Consider the following 19,586-nt stretch of genomic DNA (forward strand, 5'->3'; position numbering starts at 1 on the left):
AGAATTGAGTTGTGGAAAGATTCCGTCAGCACAGAAATTACACATTGCTCTGAGGAACACAAACTTGTGTTTATTGCAGATACACGGGGAAATGCAAACCTATCACCTTAGAAAACATTCTCTTTCATTCAGACAGCAGCTCCTCTACTGCCCTGGCCTCAGGTAACAACATTCCTCGTGTTTTTATTAAGATATTTCCTCAATTCTCACCACAAAGTCTTTTCCCTGCTCTTCAGGCTGATTTTTCTAGGCCTAGTTTTGACTTCCCTTTTCTGCCCCGTTCTCAGCTGCCCAAAAAAAAGCATGCAAAGCAATTCCAGGTGGGAGTCTTTGAGCTTTGTCCCTGCCAGGGCTCCAACAGCACCTTACCTTGACCGTGGAGGAAGAGGTTGCAATCTGAATCACTTGGGCCAGGAGATTTTTGGGAAGTGGGAACTGCGTCAGGGCACGGATGGCAGTGTTGTCGTCTGTCATTTCAATGGAACTCCCTCCTCGGCTAGATGGAAGACGAGAACGGTTTGATACAGAAATAGCCACTCTGTGCTCAGAACCACCTCACCTCAGGTCCGCCACTGAGGTCTGAAACTGCTTAGAGGCATAGATAATGTCGGTCTTCTGAAAAGTCAAGCTGAATCCTGCTGCTAAAATCTGCCAGTCATGGAACAATCACCCAGCCCAGTAAAGCCACCTACTAAAAAGCAATCAAACCTTTACATTAGCACAACAAACCAGACAGCATCAACAGATTTTAACAGATTAAATAAATCTGAATCCAAAGATCATCCTAAAAACAACCACCACCTGGTCCTTACTGATCTTACTCCTGTTGGCTATTAAAAATCAAGGATTTGTGTTCATAAAATATTAAGTCAAGCAAGCACCCATGGTGATGAGAAGCAGATTTAATATTGTCCTCAAAACTAGGGGGGTTCAAAAAGGTCTATGTGCACACGCACAGCTTCTGGGAATGGAAACGTCTTTAGGCACAGAAGAATAAGAAAGGCAGGTAAAAGTAGGCAGCAGCCTACCCAAAGGGCAAGGCTCCAGCGAAGATGCCTGTGAATTCCCTTGGGAGGACAGCCAGGTACAAGACCAGGTTGCCCCGCTACGGCTCGCACAGAGTACAGTACTCAGTGTTTGGCCCATCTACAGGCCACACCAGCAACGTGGGAAGCTGCAGCTCTACTGTGAGGAACTGCAGGGATGCATCAGCTACAAAGAAAAAAAATAAAAAAACTTTCCTCTTCACTGCCCTGGATTAGCAGTTACCACACGTACCTTGCATCTCTGCCTGGGGTTCGAGCATCCGGATGTGCCATAGGTAGGTAATCAGAAACATCAATTGCTTCTTCTTCCAGCTCCCCCTCCTCTAGTTCCCCTTCCTCCAGCTCCCCTTCCTCCAGCTCTTCTCTCCTCATTGCTTTAGGCATCCGGCCCTGTTCCATGGGCTGGATGGAATCGTCCGGCTCCATCCGTCGCCAGCAGGTTGACAAGTCCGCAAGAGAAGGGCCAGACTTGGAGCGCCACTTGCCCTCTGAGCACCACCTCTCGTCAGGACAGCCAAGCTGGTCGGCGAGAAGACGGTACTTTGCAGCATCAAAGAGCTCATTTCTGGGCCCCAGCAAACCCCAGCCCTACAAAAGAAAAATGCATCGCTAGCTGCAGTAGAGACAGATGCAGGTAACTCTGCAGGAAACCTAAACACGTCTGGTAAAGGAGAGAAATGCAGGAGCAATGTCTTCATATTCCACAGAAAAGGAGAGAAAGAAAAGACTTTCAGAAACATAACGCTTTCCTTCTGCCATTATTTCTTAAGAAAGTGAATCTGCTCACTAACCTCACTTCCCAGAGCACAATTGCTTAGCCTCACGTACCTTGTTTGAAAGGGTGGGCCACGATTTATTGGTATTTTACAAGCTATTAACTATATTTAGCATTCTGAAGTTCTGAAACCCACTTCAGAGCATGAAATGCATCATTTTGGAAAGGCTAGTCTGAGCAAGTATAGCCTGGGATTACACAAGGTGAGAATCCTTCTTTTCCCAGGAACGGTTATTTGTATAAGCAGCTGTAAGGTCTCCCTAACTCGGTAGTTTTTGAAACAGAAGAGTTGCTAACTGCTGCTGGCCTACCACCTACACTTAGGACTGAGTCTTACGTGAAGCTCCAGACAGATCTAGAGTGCACCACACGCCGTTGCCTTACCAGACCGCTGAAGTTTCATCTTTAGGCCTCTCAACGGCCCCACATCAGACAAGGCTGTGTTATTTTGTGCTGTAGGAGTGCCCAAGGCAGCAAGAATTCACTTTGCTAGCCGCTGTACTCAAAGTCACTATATTCAGTCTCTGCAAAAATTAGGAACTACTGCTTTTCTTGAGCTGATGACTTTATTTAAAGCAGCAGTTGTCGCTATTTCTATAGCTATGACTGCACAAGGCCTGCCATCATGAGGGTCTTCTGTTAGCTTATAGGTTTAGCCAGCAAAGCATCAGAGTTCAAAACTTTGCATGCTGAATCTATGGTTTCAGGGGTTTTTTTTTTGTTTTGTTTTTTTTTTTTAGTTCTATACTGAAAATAGAGTTTAGTCATTTCCCCAAAATTAGAGAAAAATGTAAGTGTAGGTAGGATTTTTTTTTCCCCTTTGAAAACTTGCAGGCTCTCAAAGAAAGCAGGAAACAATGCTTTTGTTACAGATTGACTAGCGAGGATAAAACAAGAACGTATTTCCAGTGAATGTTAACCGAATGAGCACCAGCCATGCTTCAGGTGGAATGAAGTCAGTCAGTGAAACAAGTTTTGCTAATCACAAGATTAAAGAAACTAGCCTAAGCTCAGAGGCCAGCTGAAGAAACTGCTAGTTTTAATGCTGCAATTATTAACTCCTGAAGGCTTAATGGAAAAATTAGTTATTTCTTAATGTAGGTTTCTTGATCTACGAGCAAATCAAAAAGCTCTCTTACTGTTAGAGCACCTGCAGCATCTTTTCTAGGCTCTTTAGTAGGAAGGTATCATCATTCCTGCTCCAGAGACGAACAGGAAACTCCAGAAGCAAACTTACCTGCCCAAGGTTACTGACAAGTCAGTGGCAGAGCTGGAGACAAAACGGCATCTTGTTCTCAGCCACCTGCTCTGTAACACCGTATCTTAAACGGTGACCGTTATAACCTCACTGTACTTGTTTGATACAGGCTGTGCACACAGATCAACCATTTCCAGCCAGAAATAAGTGGCAGGCTAGCGTAACTTTAAAGAGTGATCGTAAAACAGAACACGTAATCACCACGCTATGGCTTACGTGAAGAGGAAACAAGAGCCTCTGAAGGCACGACACTTGCAAACACGCACAGGGAGGCTGACAGAGTGTGAGTTAGTGAACAGTAACAGCAAACATACCGGAGGGAAGCTCTACTTCTCACCATAGACGCTGACACTAAGCTAAAGCTAATTAAGGCCTAGGGCATAAAGAACAAAGACGAGAACTCAAAAAATTTAGTGAGTTCATGCCTGGCTGAAGTAAGTGTGCTTTCAAGCTCAAATGGATTCAGATAGCTCAAGACTTCACCTTCTACCTGATTAACAGATAGGCCAACTAAGAATCCACATAGGCAAAAAGAGAGATAAAAGTCAGAAGTTGTATCACCAAAACAGACGGGGCCTGCACACTCAAAGGCTTGTTTCTTTGAGCTGAGGAAGAGCTAAGCTCACCTTGAAGAGCTGACATGCTGCAGCTGCTGCCTGCCTCTCAGCATCAATCTTCTTGGTCCCATAGCCTTCCACTTCCACATTCTTAGGCCACTTTATATGCAGAGTGACTTTCTGAAAAGCAAAAGATAACCAGTAAAGTAAGACAGTAAAGAACAATCTCTCCCCACCACCAGGAGCACACCTACTTCAAACGTCTCTGAGCTCCAGGCAAAGAGAATTACAAATGAAAATCCCAAACGAACTGCTTGTTTGGTTCCTTTATGGGAAGCTCCATTCCAGTAACGTAGAAAGAAAAGTCTGGAAGAGGGATACGAGGTGCCCGCGGTCACATAGAAGCTGCGTGGCTAAGCCAGGCCCAGAAGCCAGGCTGACTTCCAGCACAGCACCACGCACTCTGAGCTTCATGGGCTGCAGTGTGTCGGCTCAGAGGAATCAAACGCCAAGAGCTCATTACAAGAACAATTCTGTTTCAGAGTAACTGCTCCTATATTGCATACCAGATCGTGCCTGCGAAGCAGCATGCACTCCCCAGCACATTTCCAGTTGCAATGGCAAGCAAATCCTCCTAACGGCTTCCTTGCTGTAGTCTTAACTACCAGCATATTCCATCGGGCACATGAGAACCGAGCCTTCAGTATGCGCTGCCCAACACAAGCTGTTAAGAGAACTAACAGTACCACCAAAGCTCCTCTTACACCAGTACAGTTGGATGGGAGCAGCTGAAAAACCTGCAGAGGCACACAACATTGAAAGCTGAACCCTGCCCTTCTTTAAAAATTGCTCCAAATCAAGAACTGGTTCTACTCCTGGCCCTGCACATGCTGTAGCTGAGTTTCTGCAAGACTCAAAGGAGGGAAATGCCTAAGGAATTCTCTCCTGTTTCTCCAGCAGAGATGAAAGGTGGTGTTTAGGTCCGCTGGGAAAACCCCACCTGTAAGGCCAGAGAAGAGGCTCCTGACTTTTCAACAGCCTGCATCTGGCTGCCTGCCTGCCATCTGAATCTCATCTTACTGGAGGAAATTGCTACGTATTTTGCCCAGGGGCTCTGCATGAAGAGGCACAGACCTGCTGAGAAAAAAAATTGTCTCATGAAGGCCAAGTCACTTGGTGCTCAAGAAAAAGCCTTGCTCACTTTCAGCTGAGACTTCTCCAGCTTGTCTCACCCGTCCTTCTGTCCCCACACACTTTTTCTGGGTCATTGTTCTTTTGGAGGTTTTCTTTTCGGTGATCCAACCCTCATTTTCTGCAAGAGCTCCTTTATTGTTTTTTTTTCAGTTAGGTTTTTTTTTGCTTTGTTTTTAATCTGAAGCTATCCTCAACGTTAATCTATTTAAGTGCTAGCAAGAATGTTAACTGATTACGCAAACTAAAATGATGAGGCACTGGCTATGGTATTCCAAAATTTCAGTTAAGAAACTGCACTACTGCTCGAGGAAAAGTACGAAAAAGAAAACCACAAATAATAAAGGAACTGCAAAGTAACCATTACTAACGTACTGCCTAAAATGCAGAGATGCTCAAAAAGGATGTGGTAATAAAAACTGTCTGGGAAATTTTAGACAGAATGTTATTGGAAAATGTTAATCCATCAGAACTGAACCTTTTCCTGGAATGCACGTTACAGTTAATCTTCAGCTGGAAAGGGCTTTCAGCTCTAGAACGAGAGCTGGTATGATAAAAGGAGGCAAACCCTTGAACAGAGAGCACCCACCAGCTACAAACTTCTGCTCAGTTTATAGCGCAGATTTCGATCCAGGCCTCTCGCAACCCAGTAAGAGCTCAAACTACTTGGCAAACCATTTGCTTAGAATTCCTCTGCTTCATTTAACAAAAAAAAGAGTCTGCATTTAATTTTGCCCTTAAGTAGTATTAGAATCCTCCCTCCATTGCAAACAAATTATTCTTTTCTGGTTGCAATTGAACATTTTAGGCTTAGGCATTTGTTCTATTAGAATCTACAACAAAGTCTATGTTTTCTAAAGCATTTAAATTTTAATTTTCTGTGGTAATGAGGTACACAGCCCATCATATGTGAACACAGACTATGTGTCTTTCTGCTGAGAAAACCCAGTTACAGCAAGCTACTTAAAAGAAAAAAAAAATTAAAAAATCCATCCTTCCACATAGAAAAGGAGAGGGACAGGAGCTACATTTATATACCTATTAAAGCATGTGAAAACAAAGAGAAACAGGAAGAAGTGAGAATATTTCTTCTTTGAAAGATTATCACACAACTTTTATGTGGAATTAACACACTTGTACAGTGTTCTCTATTAAAGAGTTACCTCCAGGACGAGCAGCGTTCTCGGCTCACTTCCCGCTCTCTGTGCGGCACACCCTCCCGCCGCCCATCCCCAGCCCAACAGAATCACCTTTTTTCTTGGCCCGTTAGTGTGGATGTACACCAGCTTATCCCTCGCATGAGAAATGCCCAGGGCTCGTCCAATCACGCTGTTGAGCAAGTTTTTAGGCTGTGGAAATTCCTTTAATAAGTCTCTGGAATCTGAAAAAAAAAACAAAACCAACAGAGGAACTAAATGTCTTCTAACTCTTGTGCAGTCCTGCTCAAAGACATGTTGTAACACCTGCTCCACTGCAGCTCTGCGAGCACTAACGTCCGGAGGGCTACAGCCAGGAAAGCAGGCAGAGGTATTAAGCGGTTCGGCTACGAAGTCTCCAGGCATCAGCAAAACGGTGCACAGGAGTGCAGTGTCTCCTGAGCTCCAGATCTAAGATGACACTGCAAAACCAAACTGGGCAACGGTACTGTACGTCCCATACTTCTGGAAGGCACAGATTATTGGTTTTCCCCTCTTCTAAAAGTATGAGCATCCTACAGCTAGAGCTGCAGCACTGACAGTTTAACTCCATGGTTCAGTGACACTAACAATCATGTAGCCGCTTGGAAAGACTTTTTTTTTTTCCCCCAATACAGTATCAACAGAAAAAACAGACAGACTACATATATCTGTTGAATCTGAATACAAGTATCGTAGCACAGAATTCAAAGCCCAGATTAACGCACAGAGCTGGTGCTGTTTCCCCGCTATGGAGGCAGAAATGTCTCTGTCATTTTTCGGCATCAAAAATAAACTGAGCAATAACTATTTTGAACATACTTTGGTACTTGTAGCCCCCTCCTGAACCGCACTGGTTTTGGCTGGGGTAGAGTCAATTTTCTTCACAGTAGCCGGTGCAGGGCTGTGTTTTGGATTTGTGCTGAAATAGCGTTGATAACACAGGGATGTTTTAGTTCCTGCTGAGCAGTGCTTACACAGCGTCACGGCCTTTTCTGCCTCTCACCCCGCCCCACCAGTGAGCAAGCTGGGGGTGCACAAGAAGCTGGGAGGGGACGCAGGCAGGACAGCTGACCCCAGCCGATCAAAGGGACATCCCACACCATACGACGTCACGCACAGCACGTAAAGCTAGGTGAAGAAGGAGGAGGACATTCACAGTGATGCAATTGTCTTCCCAAGTAACCGTTACACATGATGGAGCCCTGCTTTCCCGGAGACAGCTGAACGCCTGCCTGCTGATGGGAAGTAGTGAAGGAATTCCTTGCTTTGCTTAGCTTGCATGCAGTTTTTTTGCTTTACCTATTAAACTGTCTTTTTCTCGACCCATAAGTTTTCTCACTTTTATTCTTCTGATTCTCTTTGTCATCCCACTGACAAGGGAGTGAGTGAGCGAGCGGCTGCATGGCACTTAGTTGCTGCTTGGGGTTAAATCACGACACATACATATCACCTCAGGGTTAAATCAAGGCTCTCAACAACACACAAGTTACACATCAGATCCAGCCACTGGTGGTAACGTGAAATAATGCCTTGGAACTTCGCCCTGAACTTATTGAGATGGCTTGGTTAGAGGCTGGGAACATGTTTTTGCACTAAATTGCTCAGAGAACACTCCTGGGAAGAAGTTTGCCAATGCAGTCTTTGGAGACAAACCAGCCCAAGCAGGAGGCTGAGCAGCGGTGCCTGAGGCGGCAGGTAGGACTGGCTAGCTGAGCACGGGCCCTCTGCTCCGACAGGTGAGAAATGCTGCTCAGGCTACAATATTAATGAGCAGTTCAAATCACTCGTTAAAAAAAAATAACAATAGTAAAAAAAAAAAAAAAACAAAAAAACCACACCACCCCCAAGACAGAGCAATGTCACACCCACCCCATGCTCCAGCATCCTCCCTGACACCAACACCACTAGTTTCAGCTGTGGAGGAAGCTGCTCTAACTCACCTCTGACAGGCATGGCCCTTGTATTCAGCACCGTAGCGGAGGGCCTTTATTTCGAGCAGCAGCCCAATCTAGACCAGATTAAGTTTAATACGATAACAGTTCCCACAAACGGGCAGATCTAACAGCTCACCGTTGCGGCAAGGGGTAGGTGCCACTTCTCCCAGGCTCTGACACTACCACTGCTCCAGCTCTGGCACAAACCCAAACATACAGCAAGATGATTTGCAGCCCTGAGCTGACAGAAAGCTAAACAACAACAAAAAAATGGGAGCACGCTGGTTTTTGCTGGGCCCAGAAGTAAACCACCCAACTGCACAGTCTTGCAGGTACCCAAAAACAGCGCAAGCAAATAGGAGAGAGGAGTGGGATCTCCCATAACGGCAGCCGCAAGCATCCAGCATTCACTCAACATCACAAACGCACGCTCCCCGGGCAGTCAGAACTTCATTAACCAGACCATCGATGGGTTTGGGCACCACTATTTAGAAGGCTGGCAAGGTATTCAGGGAAGTTGCAACAATGAGTGAGAAACTGGCAACACATAATCATCGGTAGTGCCGGAATCTGGCATTTCAGATTGAGTGACCAAATCCAAGGAGAAATGACCCAACAGTCACACTCGTTAGAGCATCACCAAGATCTGCCATGTGTTTTGCTGAAAACTCAGATTACAGAGTTGCTATAACGAAGATACACAGTAACTGGCTCCAGAGAAGAAAGCAAGCATTGAAGAGAAAGGCTCTGTAACACAGCCATGTGGAAGACATTCTCCAAGAAGCTGCTCAGCCAGGGAAAACTGAAGTCATGAGGACGAATTATGAGGGCCCACCTGAAAGCTGACCACTCGGGAAATCGCAGAGGTTTTAGGGAAGGCAGAAGAGTTACGTTGTACCGTGGCAGACCCAACGCCTGTCAGACTGTGGATACTTGGGTTAAGGGAGAGCAAAAACCCATGTTGCTGATCATATCACTCCCTCCAAAAAAGCCAAACAAGAGCCGAGGATGCTGATCCAGAGTTCAGGAAAAAACTAATTACTGGTGACACTTAGCTTTGAAAGTTCTCTCATCGAAGAACCAACTGAATCTCAGAGAGATCTCCTTCAGAAGCCAAACGGACCAGATACAGGAGGAATTTAACATACACAGGAGATACCAAAATACAACCTTCCTGGCCTGCAATAAGAATGTCATGAGCCGGGTATCATTTGAAGACAGGTCGCATTGTAATTCGACAGTTGTCTAGCTCTGACTCGCAGCTGGAACTGGCTCAGGTTGGTGTTACTTTTCAGGCTGGTACGTAGAGGACAAGCTGGTGCTGAGAGGGCAGTGTCAAAATGAACAGATCAGAACTGCTGCCTGCTCAGTCTCCAACTACACCAGTGTGGAAGAGAGCATGCAACACACAATGGGCTTTCTGACACTCTCCTATGCCTGATGGTCAGCTGCTCTATCTTCCATTACAAAGAACAATTAAAAAAACCCACAGGCTGCTGTTTCTCACACATACTTGGGTAAAGCTCTTGGACAATTACAGGGAAGATGCAGGAAGTAGTCTCATTTATGAGCTCTTTGTCAATGAACTACCTTCTACGTATTGGCCAGGAGAGCACGAGAATAGTCTCAGCCTAACAAAGAACTACAAGCCAATTTTCTGCAATTATACGGCAAACGTGACATTTCTACCTACTCATACAGGAGACTTCCAGTTTTCTTGAACAGGTCAAAAAGTGACTAAGACTTTGGCATTCTGCAGTTCTATTCCATTCCGCCTCACTGGGACACATGGAGCAGTAGTAACACAATTCCCAAATGCAGTATTGAATTCACTAAATAAATGAGAAATTAAAGAAAAAAAAACACAAAAAACCAACACAAAGACACGACTCCCCAACAAAACTCTCTAGCATCAGCCTGTATTATTTGGCCTCTACTTACTTCCCCTTTCAAAAAACAATACCCTGAGAAACTTTGGGATAAACAACAGGTGGAGGTAAGAAGTACATTCCGTTTAAATGCCCGCCAAAAAAAAGCAATTACCTAATGACAGAGCCAATTTCTCACATTCTGAGGTGACTCCTCAGTGAAAATTAAATATTTAATCTGTTCTAGAGCAAAGAAGAATAGGATCTCTAAATAACAAAGCCCAGCTCTGGCTTGCAGACGAGACTCTGAATGACCAAGCGAGACACAATGTATTCCTCACAGCTGACAATGCCATATTCAGCAGTACCATCTGACGTGCCAACAGCGGCCCTAAGCTGGACGGATTACCCTTCAGCCCGTTCTCAGCCCCAACTGGAGAGCTGAAAGGATCTTATCTTGCACCAAGCCATGCCTCGCTCTTAGTTTTTAAAGAAACAACCCAAAATTGCAGAACTGGATTTGCAGAAAGTTTCCCTCCCTGCCAGACTGGATTTCTTGGCATCTTCCTCCAAAGAGCGTCTAAGCTCTCTCACTGCTGAGAACGGATATTTGGGTAGGAATCACATTAGCGGCAGTCACAGCCCTGCGGAGGCAAGAAGCATAACTTAATACTCCCAAAACAAAAGACTTCATTTTCACACCCAGTTCCTCTCAAGTCAGAACCGCGTATGACGTCCAGCTCCGAGATCACTGGCAGATGAAGTTGCTAAGCCACTCTCCATCACACTCGAGAAGTTGTAGCAGCTCGGTGAGGTTCCCGCTGACTGGAAAAGGGGAAACACAACTCCCATTTTTAAAAAGGGAAATAAGGAAGACTCGGGAACCACAGGCCAGTCGTCTCACCACTGTGCCTGGCACGGAGCAGATGCTCCTGGAAACTACGCTACGGCATATGGGAAATCAGGAGGTGACTGAAGCCAACACGGCTTCACCCAGGGCAGATCGTGCCTGACCAATCTGGTGGCCTTCTACGATGGGGCTACAGCGTTGATGGATAAGGGAAGAGCAAATGAAGTCATCTACCTGGACTTGTGCAAGGCATCTGACACTGTCCCGCACGACATCCTTCTCTTTAAGCTGGAGAAACACGGGTTTGATGGACGGACCACTCAGCAGATAAGAATTGGCTGGATGGCCGCACTCAGAGAGTGCTGGTCAACGGCTCAGAGTCCAGGTGGAGACTGGTGACGAGTGGTGCCCCTCAGGGGTTGGTGTTGGGCCCAGCCCTGTTCAACATCTTTGTCAGGACACGGACAGTGGGACAGAGTGCACCCTCAGCGAGTTCACCAACGACACCGAGCTGTGTGGTGCGGTCGACACGCTGGAGGGGAGGGATGGCATCCAGCGGGACCTGGCCAGGCTGGAGAGGGGGGCCCGTGCCAACCTCACAGAGTTCAACCAGGCCAAGGGCAAGGTCCTGCACGTGGGTGGGGGCAATCCCAGCACAAACCCAGGCTGGGGGGAATGGATGGGGAGCAGCCCTGAGGAGAAGGCTGGGAGAGCTGGGGCTGTTCAGCCTGGAGAAGAGAAGGCTCTGGAGAGACCTTAGAGTAGTGTTCCAGTAGCTAAAGGGGGCTACAAGAAAACTGGAGAGGGACTTCTGACAAGCGTGTGTAGCGATGTGACAAGGGGTAATGGCTCTAAACTGGAAGATGGTAGATTTAGATTAGATATAAGAAAGAAATTCTTCACTCTGAGGGTGGTGAAGCACACTGTCCCAGGTTGCCCAGAGAGGCGGTGGATGCCCCATCCCTGGAAACATCCCAGGCCAGGCTCTGAGCAACCTGATCTGGTGGAAGGTGTCTCTGCCCAGGGCAGGGGGGTTGGACTGGATGTTCTTTAAGGTCCCTTCCAACCCAAACCATTCTATGATTCTACCACAAAGGAATACTAAAAACAGCAGACAATTCAGGGTGGGGTTATCAAAGAAGCCAATTAACTAATCTGAGTTCCTCAAAGCCAGTGAGTGCTTCAGCTTAACTTGATTGTGAAAGTCCATGACAATTCCAAGCAACATCAAAAGTAAAACAAACAAAACAAACAAACAAAACCAAACAAAAAACCAAACCAAACCCAAACAACTCCGAGCTGTAGTAGCTAAGCCTTCTATTAATCCCAACAAATCTGACAAGAAGAGACACTGTCAGGTACAAGGAGAGCCCAAATCAAACAGCCCATGGTCTTGTTCAGGGAAGACAGAGGAGCATTAGATCGATTTCAACAGTTTCTATCTTCCCTCAAATTCTCTCCCCCGGAGAGGTAACAAACAAGCACCCCTGGAGAAATAACAACGAGCAGCAAGGACAAACTATTAAATACAACACTCATCAAGATACAAGCCCTCGCAGTAATAAGTTCAAGTCAGTGAAGAATGCTCCTAACGCATCAAAAATTCACAGGGAATAAAGCCCCGTGGCTGCATAACACCCATCTCGTACGGAATTAGCCTAGGCATGTTCTACCAGGGAGAGATGGAGAAGGTTCCACCCGGCAGTTCAGTTTGAAGTACACCAAAACAGCATTACTTCTTTGGGATTTTGGGGGTTTTTGTAACCATCATCTAGCGACCCTGACTAAAGCTCTTTTCAAGCACACACAGCAATAAAAACCACACGCAGTTCTTGCCTAAACAAGAACAAACTTAAAAATTGGCAAAACTGACAAGGCTTCTTCAAAAGCAAGAGAGACCACCAGAGAATGAGAACGACCGATGGCCACCCCCATCCTTGGGGACGTTCAGAACTCGGCTGGACGCAGCCCTGATCAATCCCGCTCCAGTCTGGCCCTGCTCCGAGAAGGGGATCAGGCCACGCGGCATCCGGAGTTTCAGTCCAACCTTAATTCTTCCGTGATACTATGAGATGGCAAATTTAATTAGTCTCAGGGAAAGATTCTTTCTCAGAGCAAAACAGAGGTCAAGATCCTGTAAGTTTCGGTGCCGAGCAAGCAGTGCCTCAGACCTGACTGAGCAGGCATAGGAGCTCTCTTCTCAGATTCTGCTCCAAAATCCCACCGTCTAGGCCAGTGAAGCACAGCCTGAGATACTAACGCCAATATAACACCGCCATTCTCCAGCTGGCCTCAGATCAGAGGCCATATTTGTATCCAAGCCTAATGACAAAAGCAGTCAAATGAGGACAGCTAACAAGACAAGTTTACCAGTCGAAGGCTTAGAATTTGCCCTCATAAATAGTTTTTCTAAAATAACTTTCAGGATCTCTCCATCTTCAAGTAGCAGCTGTACCGATAGAGCAGATTTACAAAAGCCCGAGCACTTTTTATTTGCTCATCTGAAATGAATCTTCCAATATCATAAACCTTCACCAGAAGGGCCTTCCACGGCCAATCCCCCACACAGACTGGAAGGATGAGGCCAATCCCAGCAAGCTCTCCCCACATCGCCCTCGCACGGCTGCTGGGCACCCCCGCTGTCCGGAGCCACGTCCCCACCGACGCCCCCGAGCTTCAGGTCACCACGCAAGGAGAGCCATGCTGTGGAACCGCGTCGGTGGCCCACCGATGGAAACAGGCACTCCAGGAAAGCAAACCAAAGCCCAAAGATAACGTACTCAAGTACTCTCTGAAAATGCATGTTAGAAAAAGCGCTGAGGAATGAAGTACAAAAGAGGAAAAAAAAACCCGAACTGGTTTACTCCTTTTCTCAGGCAACACCTCAACCAGCTCATTAAACAATAATTTGGGGTGGTTTAGCATGTACTTTAGAAGCAAGTTCATTTGCTCTGTTGAACAGCTTGAATGTAGCAATGAAAGACCATCTGACCGAACTACAAGATAAAGCTCAGCAGAACTTCTGAGACGAAAATGGAAGACCCAAAGAATTCAGAAACTAGAGGGAGAAAATCCTAATAATAAAAAAAGTGCTGGAGGGCAAGAAGGAAGCACAGAAGGAAGACAGGAAAAAAAAAATCAAAACAAACAAGAAGTTTTTATGTAATAGTAAACTGTATTTCCAAAGTGGAAGATTACAGCTTAAGAAATCAAACTGAAACCAAGCCAGTGATTTTAAAAGGGAAAATGTAGTAGTTCAAATCACAGCCTGGAAGCGGTAAGCTCCAACACAAAACTACTTGTATCTTTCTGAACCAGAAATGTTCTTCACACTGTAACAAAAAGCAATTGTCAAAAAACACTTTCAAATATTATTTTTAAAAAGTAATGATTCGTTCGGAACAGCAGGAATGCATTCACCCTTCAAACACCTGAACCCCATGCCCTGTCACACACAGCGCTGTTGTAGGCTGAAGGACTAACATCCAAAGGAGAAAAGAAATCTTCCAAGCTTTGCACGGAGACATCACCCCTGGCCAGATGTAGGGACACTGCAAATACCAGGATTTGTGTTAACGTGAGCTGTCTGTATCCCGATCAGCATTTCATTCAGCTCAGGCAGCAAGACTACCTGGTGGAAGGCCAGACCGAAGCCCTTTGTACACAAAACGCAGATAAAGCGACTCGGCGAACCGCCCGCAGCCTGCTCCCGCAGCATGCTCCGGCTCTGACCTAACGGAACTTGCTGCGCGGTGCCGGCAGAGCAGTTTTCCTGGCGGATGCTCGATGGGCGTGCTCAATCCACCAGGATTTCTAGCGAAAGATCCATTTATGATTTTTCTCCCGCGTCAGGCCACGATAGGCGATGACTTTTGCCCAAAGCCGGTTGGGCCCGGCTTCAAACCGGCGACCTTGAGCCGAAGGGCTCCGCACCTCTTCTCTGTTTCCTGGAGAAACCCAACTCTCCCCGCCAACAAAGAGCGCCGCACACCCGCGCAGCGCGGCGGGGGCTGCCACAAAGGCCTCGGCCCTCGCTGCCCGCCGGCGGCTACCGGAGCTCTCCGCGCTGGCCCCATCGGGCTGCCCCACACCCCGCCCCTCGAGCCGCACCGGCCGCGACCGGCCCGTTACCTGCGGCGGCGGCGGCGCATCCGTGCGTGCAGACGCCGCCGCAGCTCGCCGGTTCCTCTCCCTTGCCGCGCATCCCGGCGAGGAGCCCTTTTCCCCGGGGGCTGGGTCGCTCGAGGCCGCGCCGCTTGCCCGCGATGGCCAGCCGGGACGCGGCGCCGGTCGCCCCCGGCAGCCGGCCCGATGCGGCCTAGCCCAGCCGCCCGGAGCGAGAGGAGGCCGGCGGGCGGCGCAGCCCGGCTGCAGGCGCGGGGAGGGGGGGAGGGAGGGACGTGCGGCGCGCTCACGCTCCCTCCTCCTCCTCCTCCTCCTCCCAGCACCGGGCAGCGGGGCTCGCTCCTCCCTTCCGCTGCGTGCGGGGCCGGCGCCGCGCGGCTTTCCCGGCCGCCGAGCCGCGCTCACCGGGGGCGCCGCCGGTTCCTCCTCCTCCCTCAGCCCCCCCCGGCCCCGCCTCGCCCCCGGCTCACCCTTCACCATGGCGGCGGCCGTGTCCTCCTCCTCGGCGCCCGGCGGCTCCTCCTCCTGCCTCGGCTCCTCGCGGCTCTCGGGCGCCGGCAGGCGGGTGCAGAGCCCCCGCGCCCCCCGGTAGCAGCGGCAGAGGCGCAGCGGCCCGGCCGAGCCGCAGGCCGCCGCCGCCTGCAGCAGCAGCCCCAGCGCCGCCATCTTGAGGTTGCCCGGCGGCGGCTTCAGGCAGGGCGCGGACAGAGAGACGCGGCCGGGCGCCCCGGTGGGCTGTGCGCCGCAGCGCCCCCTGGCGGGCGGGAGGACCCGGCGCGGGCGAGCACCTCCTGAATTTTAAGCGAGGGGATGCTGAGCTCCGCGCGTCTCCCCACGCCACCCGCGGACTGCCTCGCCACAGGCAAGGAAGAGAAAAGGAACAGAAAAAAGCAGCAGCTTGCGTGTCCCTGCCTGCGAGGTGCCAGCCGCCGTGGGAAGGCGGGGGGCTCGCACCGCCCGCTGAAGCATTAAACCAGCAGAGAGACGTTTTCCTCCTCTTTGAAAAAAATCAGCTACGCTTGCATCCTCGAGTTCCACCAGCCCTGCCTGGAGCTGTCTGTCCTCCCGACACGCACGCGTCGAACAGAAACAACCCAGCAGGCCAAGGCGTGCGCTCATCCGCCGCTGGTGCAGCACGCCGTACGGATCTAGGTCATCCCAAAGGGGTTTGTGGATATTTTGTAGGTGTCACAAAACTCTCCCCAAAAGATAGGATGTCTTCAGACACTCACAAACAAGCGCTACCACAAAGAGATGAGTCATTTGCTCCAAGATCTGAGCAACTTGGTGACGATAGTGCAAACACAGTCCACGGGCCAGTCCTCCAAACACGGATTTTATTTTAGAATCGTTACTAGCCTTGTCTACTTAGTGGAAAAAAAACACGTGCACTTTTCACTGTGCTTTCAAGAGCGTTTGGCTGTCCCCGCTTTCACTCCTGCATGCATTTCTTGCAATCCTTGCACATTTACAGGCAAAGCAACCTTTTGGATTGTTTTAATACAAGTGACCACAAGAAACTGCCCGGGAGCCTGGAAGCCCCACCCCACCTGCGCCCCCACGCACTAGCGTGCAGACCAGGTAATTCGTGTTGAAGTCTATCTGTCACTAAAAGTAAAGTCCGCTTGCAGCTCACCATTTACTAACTTTTGTGATAAACACTAAAAAGCCTGAAGTCAATTCGGTAGCAAGACAGCACTTTCCCTTCCTCCACGTTTCTTGAAGCCGCCTGCCCCGTTACTTGGTTCTGTATGACTGACTTTGTGTGTGAGGCATACAGTTCTGAGTGCTGCAGTGCTGGGTGAAATTCAATCACAGCAGGAAGTTACTGTTTTTAGAAGTCTGAATTACTTTCTAAACAATTAATATATTATAAACATTATCTCTGGCTGCAACACACACCTGGGACTACCATGAAGCTGTGTGCTTCCTTTCCCAGGACGCCATTTTTCTGTTACACCTTATTAGTCAGCGAGTATTTTGTGTGTAAACTTAAATTTTACATGGATGGTTGTTTAAACATCATGATGAAAAAAGAGGAAGGCAGCGGTTTGTTTTTGGTGGGGGGAGAGTGCTGTTGTTTCTTTTTTTAAATCGGGAAGAGAAATTTCCAATAAGCCACAAAACTATTAACTAACATAACTACGTAAGTTTTACAAAGCCTGTATTCCACAAGAAGAGGTTCAAGAAGTGGAAAGTTATCAGACAAAACCCTGTATAAAAAAACCCGCAAACTTCAGAAGAGCGTACACAAATACTCAAAAAAATCTTACTACACCAAATTTGGCTGTTCCAATATGCACACTTTTTAGAACCTCTGTGAATTAGCTAGTGATTTGTCTGTATAGTTATTTTTTACTAAAAAAACAAAACCAAAAACCCCTAAATCTTGAAGTAGAAGACACAAAAAAGTGCTCCCCCCCCTTTTTTTTTTTAAGATGTGAAAGTTATTCTGGTGCTCTAATTATAAAGACATAGATTACAACTTTTAAGAGCACTGGTCCACTAAAAAGGAAAACGATCTTGCTAGACAAGTCACTCAATTTAAGGAAATGAATTATACGTAAATCTTTTGATAGCACGTTGCATGAACTCTTACTTCCAGAAATAAACTTCAGCTGGTTTGGAAACAAAGGCTTCAAGGAGGACTAGAGAGAAACGGTGGCTGGAAATACTGTGTAAGCATCAATACATCCTTCTGGGAAGATGAATCTACTGTGAAACTACTTAACTTCAGGCAGAGTTGCTGGTTTATTTTGCATTTTCCCAACATCTAGATGAGGTAATATGCTGTCCAGCAGTGAAGGCAAAAAAAAAAAAAAAAAAAAAATCACAGCTACTAAGCTGTTTCAAGTTGTGAACATCAGCGAAGAAACACAAAAGGTAACAAGAGCCCTAAGGAGATGAAAACCATGGCTGGAAACCACAATGATTAAAAGCAAAACAAACGAAAGAAAACAGATAAATAAAGTACATGTCTGGGGAAAATCTTGGAAACACGGAGTCAGGGGGCAGGAGAAATCTGGGAGAAGATGCTGAAAGACATGAAAGACAGCGTGCTAGTGCACAGCAAGTTAGACATGAGCAGGGCTAGTGGTTTGTCACTGTAGATGATACAAAAATTATCTTAGGAGCACAGAAAAAGTCATTAAGACTCAATTTGTTAAAATATTCCAGCAGTCACAGATTCCACATACTGAATCCAGATTTCTTTATTTTGCAGAGATGAGCGTTAAACAGCAAATAAATAATGGCTTAAAGCCACCTCGCGAGGCTTTGCCAGTGCAGGCTCACTTGGATGAGCTGCGGTTAATTCACCTTCTCCAGCCAGGCCCTTGCAGAGGCAGCAGTGCTATGCAGAAGCTCGTTAAGAAGCCGCGTTGTGTCAGAGACTGCCTTTTCCCTGGGAGCGCAACAAGAGTTACAGCACCCAGAGCCCCAAGCCCAGTCTGGCCATGACAAACCACTAGCCCCCACAGAAAAAGGTGTTCTCTTTCTCTCTCAGACTCCAACCCAGGTCACGCTATTTGACAGACGAGCGGGTTTTTACTCCCAACTAAAATTACATAATTAACACCCTGGATATATGAAGCATTCTGGGAATTTTTGTTTTAAATACAGAACCCACAATATTGGTGACTCACTGGCATGGCAGCGATACAAGAATGGCTGGTACGCTGTTGTGCTCCCCAAGTGCTAAAGCAGAAGCACGGCTTCCCTGAGACAGGAGGCACTGATCCGTCACTGGTTCAGCCACGTCTGGAATATTTTATTCCGTTCTACGCTCCTTATTTTAAGACCAAGTAATGGGCTTCAGAAAAGAACAACAGAAGAAAAGCAAAACCAGCCAGTGACTGCAGGGATTCCTCAAGGAAAAACATGATCTAAAGAAAGAGGTTGGCAAAGCAGTGACAGGGATAAAAAGGAGATAGTAACAGTTGACAGGTATTTAAAGTATGCAAACACCAAGGAGAAAGCACTTACTGAACTGGTACAAAAGGAGGTAGGTATGCTTAGGAGAGTAAAATTAAAAAGTGAAAAAAAAAAAAAGCTTTTGCTTTAAGCTGAACAGCAAACAAGCCTACGTTGTCATCTATTGGGTAACACAAAGAGTTTTCTCCCCTTCCAAATTCTGCTGTTTTCGTGAAATACTCTTCTACTTATTGTAACCGTGCTTAGCTGCAACACTTAACTCACGCGCTACACTAACCCAGACAGAGCGGAGCTACATCGCTACAACCACCACCCTCGCTTTACACCTAGAGCGCAAGCTTTGCACGCGGGGCTCCCCTCGCAGATAAAGCGCGTCTCAAACACAAACATCAGCATCCTACGTTACCCAGCTGGCGCTAGTTCGGGTACAGTCATCACAACTTCCTTTTCTGTCCCTAACGCACCGAGAAGGAAGTCTGACAAAGACATCTGTAGGACAAACCTCTCATTTATCCAACACAGACGACAGCACTGTTTCTTACAAATTCATTTTCTTGGCCAATCTGCTATAGTATTAAATCTCCGAACAAAGGAAAAAACAAGAGTCAAACTGAAGATTGTCTCAGGCCCTTACCTTTTAGGGAATTCAGCGAGAACATCTCCATCCCAGCGAAAAGGGTTGATCCCTAGAAAACCAAGAGGCAGCAAAAAGAAAGGGGAAGTTAGAATTAATATTTCCTTTGAGATGTTTCAAGTGCTTAGCGCTTCTGAAACCAGCTGTCTTTAGAACAAGACAAAGCTGATGGTCCTCCACAAATTTCACCTTGCTGTTGACACTCTGCCGGTTTCATCGGAATCGTGCCTGTACTAT

At 47.4% G+C, this 19,586-nt stretch overlaps 1 protein-coding gene across 4 annotated transcripts in view; it reads right to left on the minus strand.

Annotated features, from left to right (window-relative positions):
• Window positions 1-19,586, minus strand: part of DHX30 (DExH-box helicase 30) — a 35,284-nt gene that overhangs the window by 11,923 nt on the left and 3,775 nt on the right. For 2 of the 4 annotated variants that reach the window (XM_086741623.1, XM_086741621.1), the window contains exons 2-6: window positions 19,350-19,401; window positions 6,078-6,208; window positions 3,706-3,816; window positions 1,279-1,634; window positions 370-496 (exon numbers count right to left, since the gene is read on the minus strand). In XM_086741623.1, the coding sequence (XP_086597749.1) occupies window positions 370-496; window positions 1,279-1,634; window positions 3,706-3,816; window positions 6,078-6,208; window positions 19,350-19,380 (756 nt within the window). In that variant the 5' untranslated portion in view covers window positions 19,381-19,401. Of the gene's footprint in view, window positions 1-369; window positions 497-1,278; window positions 1,635-3,705; window positions 3,817-6,077; window positions 6,209-14,788; window positions 15,009-15,252; window positions 15,454-19,349; window positions 19,402-19,586 lie in introns of those variants that run through there. The other 2 variants (XM_086741620.1, XM_086741622.1) reach the window with 2 other exon arrangements.

Source organism: Chlamydotis macqueenii, chromosome 2, assembly GCF_036417535.1.
Source record: "Chlamydotis macqueenii isolate bChlMac1 chromosome 2, bChlMac1.mat, whole genome shotgun sequence".
Taxonomy (NCBI): Eukaryota; Metazoa; Chordata; class Aves; order Otidiformes; family Otididae; genus Chlamydotis; species Chlamydotis macqueenii.